General features: G+C 40.4%; 2 protein-coding genes across 3 annotated transcripts; one reads left to right on the forward strand and one right to left on the reverse strand.

Annotated features, from left to right (window-relative positions):
* LOC111219804 (synembryn-A-like) lies at positions 1-7,651 on the forward strand. Its single transcript, XM_022742597.1, has 14 exons — positions 1-300; positions 766-860; positions 960-1,007; positions 2,142-2,159; positions 2,285-2,374; positions 2,477-3,084; positions 3,497-3,632; positions 3,818-4,006; positions 4,380-4,474; positions 4,748-4,898; positions 5,053-5,148; positions 5,290-5,434; positions 5,951-6,230; positions 6,938-7,651. The coding sequence occupies exons 2-14, from the start codon at positions 771-773 to the stop codon at positions 7,077-7,079; spliced, it is 2,088 nt and encodes a 695-aa protein (XP_022598318.1). The 5' UTR covers positions 1-300; positions 766-770; the 3' UTR covers positions 7,080-7,651.
* On the reverse strand, positions 7,086-13,666 carry LOC111219805 (interferon regulatory factor 6-like). Of its 2 annotated transcripts, none has more exons than XM_022742599.1 (11): positions 13,430-13,666; positions 12,128-12,294; positions 11,804-11,975; positions 10,944-11,017; positions 10,753-10,813; positions 10,534-10,599; positions 10,169-10,414; positions 9,867-9,957; positions 9,294-9,583; positions 9,071-9,189; positions 7,086-8,561 (listed from the first exon to the last, which is right to left on the reverse strand). In XM_022742599.1, the coding sequence occupies exons 2-11, from the start codon at positions 12,290-12,292 to the stop codon at positions 8,448-8,450; spliced, it is 1,398 nt and encodes a 465-aa protein (XP_022598320.1). In that variant the 5' UTR covers positions 12,293-12,294; positions 13,430-13,666; the 3' UTR covers positions 7,086-8,447. The 2 variants fall into 2 exon arrangements, with proteins under 2 accessions (XP_022598320.1, XP_022598319.1); XM_022742598.1 differs by having other exon boundaries at positions 10,534-10,602.
* Between the last annotated feature and the right edge of the window lie 1,376 nt (positions 13,667-15,042).

Consider the following 15,042-nt stretch of genomic DNA (forward strand, 5'->3'; position numbering starts at 1 on the left):
GGGTCAACACTGAGAGATATAAGCTTAGAGTCCATTAGTGGATTATAACCATAACCACTCCATGGCTACTGCATCTCTCGTGGATTAAAGAGAGAGAGAGAGAGAGAGAGTTAGACTGAGTGAATGAGTGTGACTGGAAAGCAAGTGAACTGAGCAAATTCAAAGGCAGAACACAGCAGCCTGCGCATAGGTGGACTGAGAAACACGGGGAAACAAGCTGCAGTAAAGTTGGAGCGGTGACAGCGCTTTGGGCTGGCAGAGTCTACGGTACATCACCTGGCTGATAGTGAATTGTCCAAGGTAGGTTTAGATAGATGTTGTGAAAGTGAACTCTTGTTATCTCTGTGTATCTCCATTTAGTTATGTAAAAAATAACAGAATGCATTCCTGTATGATGTATGAACTGTCATGTAGAGAGATTCATCTTTCATTATAGCCAGAAAATATTTATCAGATCAAACTAATGTGACTGTGACAGTGTTGTTTTGATGTGATGGTATGATGAGTATTTTACTGAATGGAATCTTTTCTGCTCTTTAATTTCATATTTACTTCATCTTGTTTCCATCTTACAAGCAAATTACAGACAACATATACTTCAGATATGTTTTTGTCACTATAATGCATAACCTCTGCCATCCTCATCATTGTTGTTGTGTAACTTTAATTTTGTTATGGCCTAAATGATTCTCTCTCTCTCTCTCTCTCTCTGTCTCTCTCTCTCTCTCTCTCTCTCTCTCTCTCTCTCTCTCTCTCTGTGTGTAGGAAGCATGGACGTGGACGTGGAGGGGATTATCCATTGCATCAAGCAGGGGGATGAGAACGGTGTTCAGACACAGCTGCAGGAGTTCAACAAAGAGGTAACGCCGCACAGAAGCGCACACATTCTCATGTCTGGACGATACGCTGCTGCTTATTACTGCTGCAGATCATTTCTGTAATCATTTCTCTCCCCACAGTACGCCCAGTGCTTCTTCTTTGATGCAGAGGAGAGGGACCGAAGGAAAGTGAGCTGGTTTATGTTGTTGCTGCACTCGTTTACAGAGACTAAGTTTACTGTCCTATCCCTGTTCTCCTAGTGTTCCTTAACCCTCACCTCCGTTACCTCCCACCCCACTCCTCCATGTCTTCCACCCCTCCCTCCCCCCACTCCACAGTCTGTCTGTGATTAGTAATTCTGCTGTATCAGTTGTATCCCTGATCCTCTCTCCTTGCATGCTCAGGCAGATTGAGCCCAGGCAGAGCGATTGAATAACCAGCATACTCCATGTTAATCTATTCGACACTTTCCGCTCTGTCATTTGCAGCCACTGAACAGCAGATCTGGGCCGTTTTCACAACAACATTTTCTAATTGGCTGAGTTTGAAGAAACTCCTAGCTTTGGGACTCCAATACGTTTCTGTCTTAAAGTAATTCACAAAACATTTTTGAACTAAATGTAAGTCCTACATCTAAGAGAAGTTAGAGGCAGTCCTGAGGACTCCTAAATCACTACAACCTGCTCACAATCATTGTGCTAGTGTTTTGGAAAAATACAAAAATAGTGACCTTTTAAAAGTCTGTGTATCTGTTTATCTTTTTTCATTAAATAATATTCAATTTCATTTTTTACATTATTAAGTCAATATGATATGATTTTAATATGATTTTTTAAAATTTAAATCAGTTGAATTCTTTTTAATCGAATAAGTTGATTTAATTATTTAATTTAAAAAATAACCAATTTAATTCGATTTTTAATTAATTTAATTTCTAAGTTTAATTTTACTACAATTTTTATTTTAATTTAGTTTTTAAATATCAGTTAGGTTTTTATTTTTTAATCTTGTCTTTTCCAATCAACTTCTTTTCATACTCCTATGTATTTATGACACGGACCACTCTCTGTCAACCAATCACTGCAGACATAGTTAATAAATTAATTCAGCTCAGCTTAGGAGTTCTCTCAGTAAAAGTTGCTCTCAGCAGCTTTGTGAATTGCTCTTAAGAGGATTTCTAATAGTAAGGTAAGACACTTTGTGAATGTGGCCCCTGAATCAGAGTGGTGCTGTTTATCTCTGCTTTATGAATATGCGCTGATATCATTTCCTCTCTCTTCTGCTGCATTGCTCACTGAAATTGGACTGTCCACCTTCTAAAGCAAAGAAAACTAGAAGAGGTACAGTGCCGCCAGTTTTGAGTGTTGCTTTTCGATGCACACAAGAACAAGCCCTTAACTTATTCATAACCTGTAATAAAGTGTGAGGCATTTGATCTTATGCATTCTATGCCCTGCTGTACCAGTTCAGGAAGAATAAAGTGAGGGAGTACGCTGATTCTGACTCTGACCTTGATGAGTATGACCACGAGGATCGAGGCCTCATCCTCAGACAGGTAACTGACACTGTATCTTTCTGCACACCCAGAGGTGTTGTCAGTTGTTCCTCTGAAGAATACTGTTTAGCTAAATGTCTACTTCTCTGTTCCTGTCCTCAGAATTTAGCTGTTGTCCTGGTGAGGTTTATAAGAACAGGAGTTAAATGTCGTCTCCTAAGAGTATCTCTGCGCACCCTGAGGATCCTGTCCAGGGACAAAAAGGTCCTGGGGCCCTTGGTGACCGACAGCGCTCTGCTGACTCTGGCCAAACTAGCTGGTTTGACCACAAGTGATGCCAGTGATGAAACCAGTGACCCAGACTCTGATTTCTATGACAACATCATTGCTTCTCTCGCTGAGGCCAAAGTTTTGCAGTGCCACACCGATGAGGATGAAGGTGACGCTGAAGCCTATGACCAAAATGAAGAGTGCTCTGGCTTTGATGAGGACACCAAGAGTGACATCAGCATCGCCAACAGCGGAGATCTGGACAGCATCAGCTGGCTTGGGAGCCACAGGACCAGCATCAACGAAATGCACAGAGGCGGCGTCCATCACAAAGTGCTGGAGCGAGGGAGGAGGGACCGCAGGGAAAGCAAGATGGAGGGGGAGGAAGAGGAGGAGGACACGGAGTCGGGAGAGGAGGCTCAGAGAAAAGAGGCCATGAAGGTGTTGTGCAATGTGGTGTACAACAGCACCTGGGCACAGGAGAGGTTCAGTGGTCTCAGGTGGGTTTACAAATCAGTCGCAGACACACACAACAATCCAGTTAAACACAGCTGTTGGCCTTGCATGTCTGGGCCCATTTAGCTGTTTCTTACTGCAGCAGACAGTATGAAGTTTCTTATAGCTACAATAGAATAAAAATAGCAAAATATAATTCCAATCAAACCCTGTTATTCATCCGTGGTAAATACCAAGCTCTGATGTCAACCCTTTTGAATCACTTCTTTTCAGCCTCAGTATTTAGCACCAGCTTTCTACAGCCGCAAAGGGAGAAACCCACTGTAGAGAAAGCAGTGACATGACATGAGTGTTCGATAACTCTTTGGCGATCTGGCTTTTGTGTTTCGCTAATTAGTCACAGCCTTCATTTGGCTTTTGTACAAATCTGCACCTTTCCTTTTTTCTTTCCCCCAGGCTCATGTGTGGTCTCACTGAGCGTCTATCCTCAAGCGTCAGTTGCTCTTCTCCCTCCAGTGTTCAGTTCTATGAACTACGCCTCATGTTCCTCATCACTGCACTGCGGCCAGAGCTCAGCACTCAGCTTCAACAGGTAACACAACCACACTTACGACAAAGTTACTGCATTAAATACACAGTGCAGAATATATTATGGTTGCAATAATATGACTTAGACTAATATGACTAATATGATTTAGTTTATTCTAATACTGATATGAACAGACCCAGATTCTTGTACTGTCCTTCCTGCTCTCACACATTGTTTTACTCTTCCAGGAGGGTGGGGTGTCCATCCTCACAGCAGCCATGGAGAGCTGCCTGGAGGTTCAGTGGAAGGAGCAGTATGAGTGTGTGCTGCACCCAGCAGCACCACCAATCTCTCTGGAAGCCTCTCAGCGTATCATAGAGATACTGAAAATCCTCTTTAATATCACCTATAGCACCCACAGGCAGGAGCCAAGCGAGGTCAGTGAATATGTGCGGTATATCAACCTGTCATCCTTCAGGTGTAATAGAAGTAGCTGGAAGAAGTAGTTCACATGAAGTTGGAACATCTCAGATATTAGAAACGTTTGTTGTAATGATGTTTTTTTTTACAGCCTATCATTAATGTTAAACTTAATGGCCAAAACAATACAGTTAAGTGTTATTGTTCTCATCTGATATCTATCATTATCTCTGTCTCTCTTCGAGGAAATACATTCATTTCAAATGCATTAAAGAACAGATTAACTCAAAACCTTCCCTACCTTGACCTTTATTGTCCCTCAACTGTGTCGTATACATTATCCACACAACTCAACTGTTCTTCAGAGAGAAATGTTTTCTCCTCCCTCAGGATGATGCAGCTCTTTACCGACACCTGGTGGCAATCCTGCGTCTCTGCCTGATGAGGAAGTGCATGCTGTCGGACGACACGGATGAACTGCAGGGGTGAGCATAAACCAAAGTGAAGACGGACAGAAAGAAATATGCAGTGACAAACATTATTAATAATGATGCAGATGCATTTAAAGTTGCTGGTTTCACTCTTACTTTATAACATTTCATTCATCTCATTCTATATCTCAGTTTAACTTTATAACAGTGAATTTATCACATCTTTATTGTTAGTAGTATTTTTCCCACTCACTGGAGTTCTGTGTTTACCAGTATATAACTGTCTCTGTGCTTCCCCATTCCTGTAATCGTCCGTCAATGCCACAGTCACACAGTCAACCTGTTGACAGCGCTGCCTCTCCAGTGTCTGGATGTGCTGCTGATGGTGCCTCCAGGGCCCAACTCAGAGCAGTGCCAGGGGGTCAACATGGACTGTGTACACACCCTGCTGACGTTCATGGAGAGACGTCTGGAGTCGGTGAGGGGCCAAAGTCGTATGGAGAGAATGGCGGAGATGTTTGGAGCAACCCTTTTGTTCCTTTAAAAAGTTTACATTTTTGATTTTTAAAGCGAGACTGTTTGGTAATACTGAAATAACCTGAAGCTGCCTTCCTTGTTTGTTTTATCCTCAGGGTGATAAGATCAAAGAGAAGCTCACACCTATACTCAATCTTCTGACAGAGAGCTGCAGGGCCCACAGAGAAACGCGCCACTACATCAGGAAACATGTAATAACCCCCGTTAAAACATGACTCCTTTAGAAAGCTCATTTCACATTTTGCATCTCACGATATGTTGATTAAATTTAAAGCCAGATTTTTTTTCAAATACCATAGACAATTGAAATTGGAATTTATCCCTATCATTAGATCCTGCCCCCTCTGACAGATGTATCACACAGGCCGGAGGAAGGCTCCACAGTGAAGAGTCGTCTGATCCGTCTCATGACTCATCTGGATACAGACCTCAAACACTGTGCTGCCGACCTCATCTTTGTCCTCTGCAAGGAAAATGGTAAAACCAGACGTTATCACGTTCTCTGGATTAATGAGGAGATTAAATGACAAAGTCTAGTCATAAAAATCAAAACAGCCGGTGTGCTTTGCTTTTGTTATGATGTGGTTTTAAAAAACTGATACAGATGCAAAGGTCGAGACAATTTTACAACTCTAGTAGTAGTACTCTTTTAAATCCTTCAATCCTTGTCATCTTCTTAAATTTGCTCTAAAATCAATTGAATCCTTGAATCGATGCAATATTTTAAAAATATACAGATCTAAATTGCTGCTTGTACAATGGAATGGAAATATCCTTCTTTTGACTTTATTTACATTTCTTGAAATTCAGCCTGACATAATCAGAAGATTTGGGCTCTATGGTAGAATTTGAAATACATTTCAGTGGTTTTGGTTTTGTTGTCAGCACAACATTCATTTGTGATCAATCACCCCCTTGTGTGGGAGTGTTGAAAATGTTTTTGTAGCTTTTCTAATTTCCATCTCCTATTTTCACCCTCACTTCTTCTTCCAGTCAGGCGTTTTGTCAAGTACACAGGTTACGGTAACGCGGCCGGCCTGCTGGCCACCAGGGGTTTGCTGGGCGGCCAGGGGTCCAGGACTTCCAGCTCTGACGCCCAGTACTCCAGCGACTCTGACTCTGACACTGAAGAGTACCGGCAGGTCAAAGATCGCATCAACCCGGTGACGGGGCGGGTGGAGGCAGAGCATTCAGACCCCATGGAGGGCATGACGGAGGAGGAGAAGGAGGAGGAGGCCAGGAGACTGATCATGCTCTTTAACAAGCTGTCGAGGTCAGTGAAACGACAAAGACTTATAGATATTATATTGCGTCTTTTTTACTAATGGTATTAAAGATGTAAAAGAGTCTTAAAAAGCTGTGACAAGGCAAATCTGACTCAATTGGTCTCAATAAATCCACGAGGAAACAATTACAGGGAGAAAGATTTATAACTACGCACTGAAAGCACTGTAAAACTAGAAGTAGAGTTTTGCCCAAAAACTTTTTACTCCCAAACTTCATTTCAAATAAAGCAGAGGTAAGGTATTTAACTGCTGCTGAAACTATTACATAATAAAGAGGCCGCAGTTTCTGTTAAATCTCAGTTATCAAAGTATTCTAACATCTTAAAGACTATGGGACTCTATTCTTTATTTCACATATATTAGATATAAGTCTGTTCTATCCCTTATGTTTTTTTTACATGTGAAATCTTAATATCTATTCATATCATACACTGAGTTATTCTGTATCTTTGTCACTATTTCCTCTTAATATTTGCAGACTTCATGATGGAGCTGACACCATCAGAAATATTAGAGATCCCTAAATCAAGTTTATTTTGTATAAATCTTAATGGCAACAGGTTAAAATGAAAAAGGGCCCTCTCCAAAAAGACTGAGAGCAAGCATAGATCAAATGAGCACAAGTAGAACAATGTTATTACTGATGATTAAAGTGAAATGTGTCCATTTCCTCTACACCTCGTGTGTTTTGCAGAGACAGCATCATCCAGCCGATGGGAGTGGATTCAGAGGGGAAGCTGGTCTCAGTGTCGGGACTGAGAGAAAATTCCCTCACTGAAGACGGGAGGTCTGAGTCAGAGAATGACGCAGAAGCAGAGGAAGGAGAGAAGAACTGAAACATGTCAAATCCATTCATCCCATTTATTCATTCATTTTTTGTAAATGTTCAGTTTCTAAAGTTTGACATTGCAAAAATATTTGTTGTAAATGTTCACACAACATGAAAGCAAGGTGATGTAGTTCTCATCCACACCCAGTCAGCCATGATGGAACTGGACAATCTTTTTTATTTCTTCTGCATTGCATTCATAATAATAACAGAGCGGTAAATTACACTGGTTTGAGATAAGAATAACAGTCTGAATTGACAGTAAGTCCTGAGTAAGAAGTGATGTCATGGTAATAACATGATAATATCCTAAAATATTTGATTAAAGCCTTGAAATCTTATTGTAGAGTAAATTCCAACAGGCCACATCTAGTACACAGAGTCAGGTTAGTTGTGACCCTTAAATAAAACATGATGAAATAAACATCTGCACAGCATTTACTTTTCTCTGCACAGCATTTACTTTTCTCTGCAGTCTCTGATGTTTTTTTTAGCACAAATCCACCTTGTGCTCAGGTGTATGTTGAGCATATTGTACCATAAATCTCATGTGACACAACATAAAAAGCATTCAGACGATGCTCTGATCATGTGTTGTTGAATCATCTTGATCTTCAGTGTGTAATCTTCACCGTGACTGAACCATTCAGAGGCTTTAGTCTTTGTTACAGTATCTTCATTCTACTGTTTAACACAGTATTTCAGGTTTGCTGAGGCGGATCCTCGTGAAACTAAGTTCCTACATGTACATCAATACCTGCTCTACACGGCATGAATACTGTGAACAAATGAAGAAATTAGATCATCAACAAGATGACTGAACCTTTGGGCGGCATTTCACATTTCATACACAAAATGCACAATGCACAAAATCAGAGGAATGCACTTATTTCATCACAAACACATTATTAAAGCCCAGAGCAGAATGGGTGAACCTCTTGACCTGATTGAAGGGGCTCTTTTCTTTAGTTCTTTTTCTTGCAGTGGGGTGTTTTGGGAATGTGGTCTTCATTTTTATGTAACACTAGCGCCAATAACATCACTAATGTAAAGGAAGATCCTATCATATCTGTCCTGATCAGTATTTCTTGAAAAAATATAAAAAGGTGTGCGTTAATTTAGAGCCCCTTGGTACAAGTTTCACTTTAAACATATTTGCTTTGTTCCCTAGAGCAGTACCAGCAAAGTTGCACCAGCACTGGTGCAATTATTAAAATCATTATTATTACTAGATCTTTTCTATTGGGTTTAAAATCTAGATAAAAAATGTAAATAAAACATGTAACTATGACTAATTCTGAGATTCTCTAGTCAAGTGTAGGGATAACAAAGAAAGGAGTAAACAATGTCTTTTCTTCAGGCTCAGTAAAGTACGTCAGCACAACTCCATCATCTCCTCCAGTGACATCTGCAGCTCTACAGACTTCAGGGAGGAGGCGCCACCATCAACAGCCATATTCTTCAGTAACTCCATTGAAGTCAGCACCACCTGAGACCGAACGAAAAATACAACAAAAAAAGACAAAAAACACAAGGAGCAGAAATCAGATGCCATGACAAGAATGACAAGGGCGAGACGGCAAATTTGAGCTTGACGTAAGCCATAACTGCCGAGACGGTTTGAGCAATGAGATGTGTTGAGTTGGTTTCTTTAACGTAACTTTTTGTATAAGCTTTTCATTTCTCAGCAACGGCTCGGGAGCAAAAAAAGGCTTTTTACACCTGAGGGATCGGCTGTCACCACTGGTATTCAGGCTTTGTTCCCTCAGTGCTATTAATCAATACTGAAACAAAATTGCCCCGTGAAAAGTGCTGCTGACTACAGCTCCTTGAGTGGGCAATTTTTGGGGCTTGATCACTCATGAAATTTGATAGAGCTATATGCCAGCAAAATAAATATATATATATATATATTCTGCCAAACTGAGATACTGCTTTAAAAAGGTCTGAGAGCACAACAGTGTCTGAGCATTTTAAATAATTTAAAGGTTCTCTCACCTCCACTGTGATGAGTTTCTTCTCCCAGGGCTTGTTGTCTGGGTCAGGCCACTTCTCCCCGAGGCAGAAGAACAGGGAGCAGGGAGGGCTGTCTTTCCCCTCAATGAAGTCCAATATTCCTGGAGGGATAGGACAATCAGTCACTATATCAAGCCAACATGTACTTCACATTTATTCACAGGCACGTTAATAAAAAGCTGCTTCATTTGTTCCTTTCACCCACCTCGCACAAACTCCTTCAACATGTAAAGTGGTTGAGGCTGCAGTTTGGAAATCTCTTGGGGCTGTCTGCTCCGGTCATACTTAGAGAAGCTCCAAAACGCTTTCATTTCACCCCATCGCAGGCCGTACACCATATGTCCCGACACCCCTATTTCCAAACCGTTGCCCAGCTTGTCCAGGATGCGTTGGGTCAGACTGGCTTGAGTTTGATCCAACATGGCCCCAGGACTTGGCAGACAGACCAAGGTCAGGCCTGAGTCGTAGTCCAAAACTTTCCCGGTGGGTTCAGGGCTGATGTGAAGACAACGTTTAATCATTTGATTGCTGAGATAATTGAACAGCAGGTTGTGTGACTGGCAGAGGCCCTGAGGACACTAAAGGAATAACTTTGAGAAATAAACTCATTCGCTCTGTTGCCACGAGTTACATAAGATTGGTACTACTAAATGATGAAGCTACAGCCATTTAACAAATATCTAATATGTAACTATGGCACTCAATTTGAAGCTGAACTGGAAATATTCAACATTTATCAGACATGTTTCCTTTGATGAAAACTTTACTTTGATGTTACCTGTAGACTAGGCGGATGCCAGCTTCATTCTCAACCAGCTGCTCAGACACCTTCACTCCTCTGTAGTACACTGATATCCTGAACTCAGTCTCTAAGGTTTCAGAGAGAGGAGAAAAGGTGTTTCACAGCTCTGCTCTTCACACAGGGCAAAAATGTAACACCACACCAGGACATGTAGTTTTATGGAGTTAGTACCATTTTAAAAATTTTAATATTTTAATATTTCAAGAGGGCATTTTTGAGTGACAGTGTAAATTCCACATCTCTTTTTTTTTTTTTTACACCGACATCCATCAACTTACTGAAATTATCTCCATCGCTGGTCTTGTTCATGGTATGTAGGAACTGCTCCGCCAGCTGCCCACCACAGGCCCCTCCTACAGCTCCCCCCATTGGAGGTGCTGGTTGCTCAGGCAACCCAGCTTCACCGCCTGCACCCTCAATCGTTACTGGATACTGCTGTTGCCCAGGCAACGCGTATCCACCAATCACAACCTGATTCGGCAGCTGCTGTTGCTCGGGAGGAGGCTCAAAGCCTGCGGTTCCCTCTGTGGAAAAGTTGAAGAAAATAAAAAACTGTAACTAGGAAAGTACCTTGGTTACTCTTTGTTTTCTGCTCATACTGCAGCAGTGAGGAGGTAATGATCAGCACAGATGATAAGTCTACCTGTTTCAGGGCCAATCTGCAGTCCCTTCAGACACTCCTGGAGAATGTCCTGATTGATAGTGGATTCTGCTGGAAATATTGATTGATTCAGAAATATTCAGACAGTGATTGCACATTTTAACATCAAATTAATGAACATTTATCATCCTGTACATTTTCCGTCTAAGATAAATAATTCATGCCTGGAGAAAATAAATAGTATGAGAGGGTATCCATTACCTGAAAATACAACTCCTCCTGGAAGGTAGAGGCAGTCATCAAAGCACGGGATAACCTGGCTCTGAGATATCAGAACATACACATCAGTGATGAATGAGTTCATATACAGTCACATAATTACACAGCATTTACAATTAACTTCCTGTGTTCCTACAAGTCAAGACCACAAACACAGTTACTTAGTTACTTACCTCTTGTGTAGGAAGGACACAATCCTGGAACAAATCAAAGTCATCTTTGTCCTGGGATCCAGCAGAAGAGTTAGCTTTGAGAGTGAAAGCAAAGAACTCTGCTTACTATCTTTTAATCATTCATTCTGCTCAGAAACACCTCTTTAATCTTATAATCCCATTCACAAATGGTATTCACTTGCATGCTCTGCATTTGCATCTCCCCTCGACAAATCTCAACCACAGAAACGGAAATCCAGACAGAAGTGCATGTAGGACGGATAGCGACGAGATCATCCAAATCAGGTAAGGAGGAGATCAGGTGTGTACTGTCTGTGGCCGCACTGATAGAAAGGTGCTTTTCAGTTCAGATTCAAACATAACCCACATGAGAGCACATGTGTCACCTAATGCATTACCCGATTTTTGTATTTATCTAATTTGCAATCAACAACAGTACAGTAATATGAAGAATTAACTGATGCTGTGTTAATTAGATTATGTAAGCTAATAAAAAAAGGTACATTAAGCAGCACAAACTCCTTTCCTGGGATTATAGTTAAGACACAAGCTGAATAACTTTGCATGAATAAACCTTCAAGACAAATGGAAATGTGTGTTTGGATTTTGCGCGAGAGAGAGAGAGAGAGAGAGAGAGAGAGAGAGAGAGAGAGAAAAGGGGGAGAGCAATCTTTTTTGTATCATTTGTGTGCAATTTTAATGCCAGGTGCCAGTGAATACATAAACATTTAATTCAGTTATTTTTTATAGTAGGTCATTTTTAATACAGAAGAGAGACTCCTTCTTTTAACTTGCCTGTTATCCACTACATTAAAAGGACCAAATGGTGACTGTCTATGGACGCCGTGGTGGATCCTCACCTTCTGATGTCACCTCCTCCGGCCAGCGAAACACTTTATGGGGGTTAGCGGGATCGTTCTTGTTGTCGCTAACCATTTTGAAGCCTTTGGCTCGCAGGGCGCTGCGGAAGTTCCTCTTCCAGACTGACGGGTCTCCCTGAGCCTGGCCATTGTTGCTCGACTCTGACCAGGCCTACAAAAACCAGGCCAAAGGTTTAATACACTGTCACTGTGTAAAATGCCATGAACACAAGGGATAAGTTCGGTCAAATTCATGTATATGATTATTTCCCCATCATTCTGCCATTGATAACTTTTTATACTATGATATTTACGAGTGCTAACCTTAAAGATGAGAATGTCAGTGTCGGAGGAGTCCTGTCTTAATGCGTGTTTCCATGGGATGGAGAACTCTGTTCGTTCCGGGTTTGTCCAGTTGACACCAGGATACCTGCCGCTGTCAACCTGGGTTCGCAGCCACGGGATGAGCAGAGGTTTGGAATGAGACATCTCTGCAGGAGCGAGAAAAACTGTCATGTCAAAAGTGTCATCAAGGCTTATATGATATTATATTGGTGGAGAATTTTTGAAATGCTTTATTCAAATAAAAATAGCTAAGCCTGGCTGGCTGTTTAATCCCCTTAGTTATACATATGTATCTGTATTTTTTATCTAAGTATCCGTCCATATTATATATTTATATTATTTATTAGAATTTTCAGGTCCATCTCAAAGGACACATTTTGCCTGTAGAGGGCGCTATTTACTAGTTTTTCAACCTGATTCATACAGACAAAATTTAAACAAAACAATACTTAAACTGTACAATTTTTAATGAACAATTAAAACAAGTGTAGAAAAATTATGCAAGATCCTAAATTATTAGAATAACTTTCTATTTTCCCACTCCCACTACATTATCAAAGGTTTCAGAAAAAATAAGCAGTGTACAGTATCCTGATTTCTGCAGTATCCTACTCTGTTGCTGCTGGGAAAAAAGAATCAGTTTCCATTTCATATTTCTAAATGGCAAGAAAGAGGAAGCAGGAGAATATGATGCCAGATGTTCAGCACTCAATACCAAACAGTCCAATATGAGTAATACATACATATATACTGCATCGCACACACATACATACATACATACATATATACTGCATACTTTATCTTTAACTGTCACAGTAAAATGTATTCAAGCATGACAGGTAAATCCACCACCCCAACCCCACCCCCATAATGCCGGTAATTTAATATTACTGGTGCATAATAGTTGTTTACTCTGAACTGTTTCATTGTACTGTTGCATTTCAAGTAGAAGTTAAACAGGTTATAAGGTTACACGAAGAGGAAATACTCACAGTCACTTCAAATAGAAACAGGATACAAACAACAAACAATCAACAAACAAACAGTAGAAGTTGTCTTTTTGTGTACAACAGTACAACAGTAGTGAAATAATCCTGTGGCTGTGTGATTATGTTTGACAACAGATATGGAAAGATAAGAGCCGAGGAGTTACACAAGTTACATATTTGTTCATAGGTTTAATGGCCGTCCACAATTTCACAACAAAGCACTACTGGAGCGATTTAAACCCACATGAAATGTTTCAACAACACTGGTAGCTCCATAAAAAAAGGCTCCTACCTGTAACGACGAGGTTTCAGTCGGTGCAGCTTGGTGTTGAGTTCAAGGCCAGTCGTTTTCTGGGCCAGAAATCAGACACATGTGATGCAGGAAAAGTGGCAGCAGTGTTGTGTTGCAGGCGAATCAGAAGCTATGCGAAAAACGTTCAATCCCAGCTGCTAACTCTCTAAATACCAGCCCGATTGCGTTCTCAGTCTTTTTGGGGAAACTCCGAGTCTCCAGTTTCGTTTTCCAGATGTGACGTCAGCTGGGTTTTATACCAGCTGGTCCGCTAGGTGGGGTCGAACACGCGCGTTTGTATGTCTATACTTGTGAGGACCTTCCATTGACATCACACGTTGGCCCGTGACAGACACCATACCCTGAAGGTAAAGGTGCAATTCAAACGTGTTTAAGCACATCAAATAATGCCTTGCTTTGATTATTAAGTTTGTGCCTGATATTCTTTTTTTTTTTTTTTTTTTTTAAAGAAAAAAGGAAATCATTTAACGAGTTAGACATTATTCATGTTTATTTGCGAGTGGTCTTAAGTTTACCCGTTAAATTAGCCTGGGTTGCATTCCAGACCATACCTCATATGTCATAAATAATACTTGTGGCTGCATATCTTTAAACTCAAAAACTTTCCTCCTTCAGCAGATCATTGTGGATCAACTGTGCTACCAGTAGAGGAAAGTAAATATTAGAATGGCTTACCACTTGCAATAAGGGGGTGTCCTACATATCCAACCTTTAAGACACATCTCAAACATTGGCTTATGTCAAGTCAACTTGATTTCCATTAACTAAGGAAAGCTAAGGAAATCTGCGCTTACTTGAGAAAGCCCGGTTAGAATTAATGTCGACTTTCACTTCAGGCTCGAGCCGTTTCATTAACACAACCCAGCCGAGCCTAATTACCATTAACTCAAACCAGGCTTGAACAAGCTGATTTACGCACACGGACTGTACGCGCAGCCCAGAACAGTCGATTATCGAAAAAGATCATGTTACAGAAAGAAGGGCCAAGGGAGGATTAAAAAAAACTATAAAGGTTTACTTTTACTTTAAACATGGTTTAGTTACTTAAAAAACTAACTTTAAACTATGTCTAAACTTCCCAAAAAGCCTTTTGAATAAGTGAAAACAAATGTCCCGTCTTGAGGTGTGCAAAGTCAAAATGTCCTCACAAGGACACAAACACACATGTGCACACTGCAGGGAAATTAAACACCATTTGTTCTTTGCAGATTTTATTTGTTTCTCAAATACAGGAGAGTTAATGTACAGAAGGACAAAGAATTTCATCAAGAACTGTACAATATTTACACGCCTTTTTTTTCCTTTTTTTTATGGAAAATTAGATTGTTTTCAAAATAAGTCATAGTATGCACAAACATCAAAATGATAAAAATGAAATGACTATTTCCTCTTTAAATATTACTTATTTATACTCCTTCCCACATGGGAAATGGATAGTTTACTTCTTTTTCTTTGCACCTGCATGACTGATGATTGAACTGAAGCACAACAATGTAAGTTTCAAATAGAATTTCCCATTCTCTTCTTTTTTTTCTTTTCTTCCTTTTTTTTGTTATTTTACACCCACTGTATTTGATACAATATTTCTGTCT

Source organism: Seriola dumerili, unplaced genomic scaffold (genome assembly GCF_002260705.1).
Source record: "Seriola dumerili isolate Sdu_G_001 unplaced genomic scaffold, Sdu_1.0 BDQW01000068.1, whole genome shotgun sequence".
NCBI lineage: Eukaryota > Metazoa > Chordata > Actinopteri > Carangiformes > Carangidae > Seriola > Seriola dumerili.

What these genes read in the sequence shown, in the direction of transcription:
- LOC111219804 (XM_022742597.1), top strand. Translation starts at nt 771, where the DNA reads ATGGACGTGGACGTGGAGGGGATTATCCATTGCATCAAGCAGGGGGAT. An exon ending in TGGAGAGACGTCTGGAGTCG is followed by an intron (nt 4,899 to 5,052) that starts GTGAGGGGCCAA and finishes TTTTATCCTCAG; the next exon opens with GGTGATAAGATCAAAGAGAA. An exon ending in GCCACTACATCAGGAAACAT is followed by an intron (nt 5,149 to 5,289) that starts GTAATAACCCCC and finishes CCCTATCATTAG; the next exon opens with ATCCTGCCCCCTCTGACAGA.
- LOC111219805 (XM_022742598.1), bottom strand. Translation starts at nt 12,292, where the DNA reads ATGTCTCATTCCAAACCTCTGCTCATCCCGTGGCTGCGAACCCAGGTT. An exon ending in CTGACATTCTCATCTTTAAG is followed by an intron (nt 11,976 to 12,127) that starts GTTAGCACTCGT and finishes TGGTTTTTGTAG; the next exon opens with GCCTGGTCAGAGTCGAGCAA. An exon ending in GCAGATTGGCCCTGAAACAG is followed by an intron (nt 10,415 to 10,533) that starts GTAGACTTATCA and finishes ACTTTTCCACAG; the next exon opens with AGGGAACCGCAGGCTTTGAG.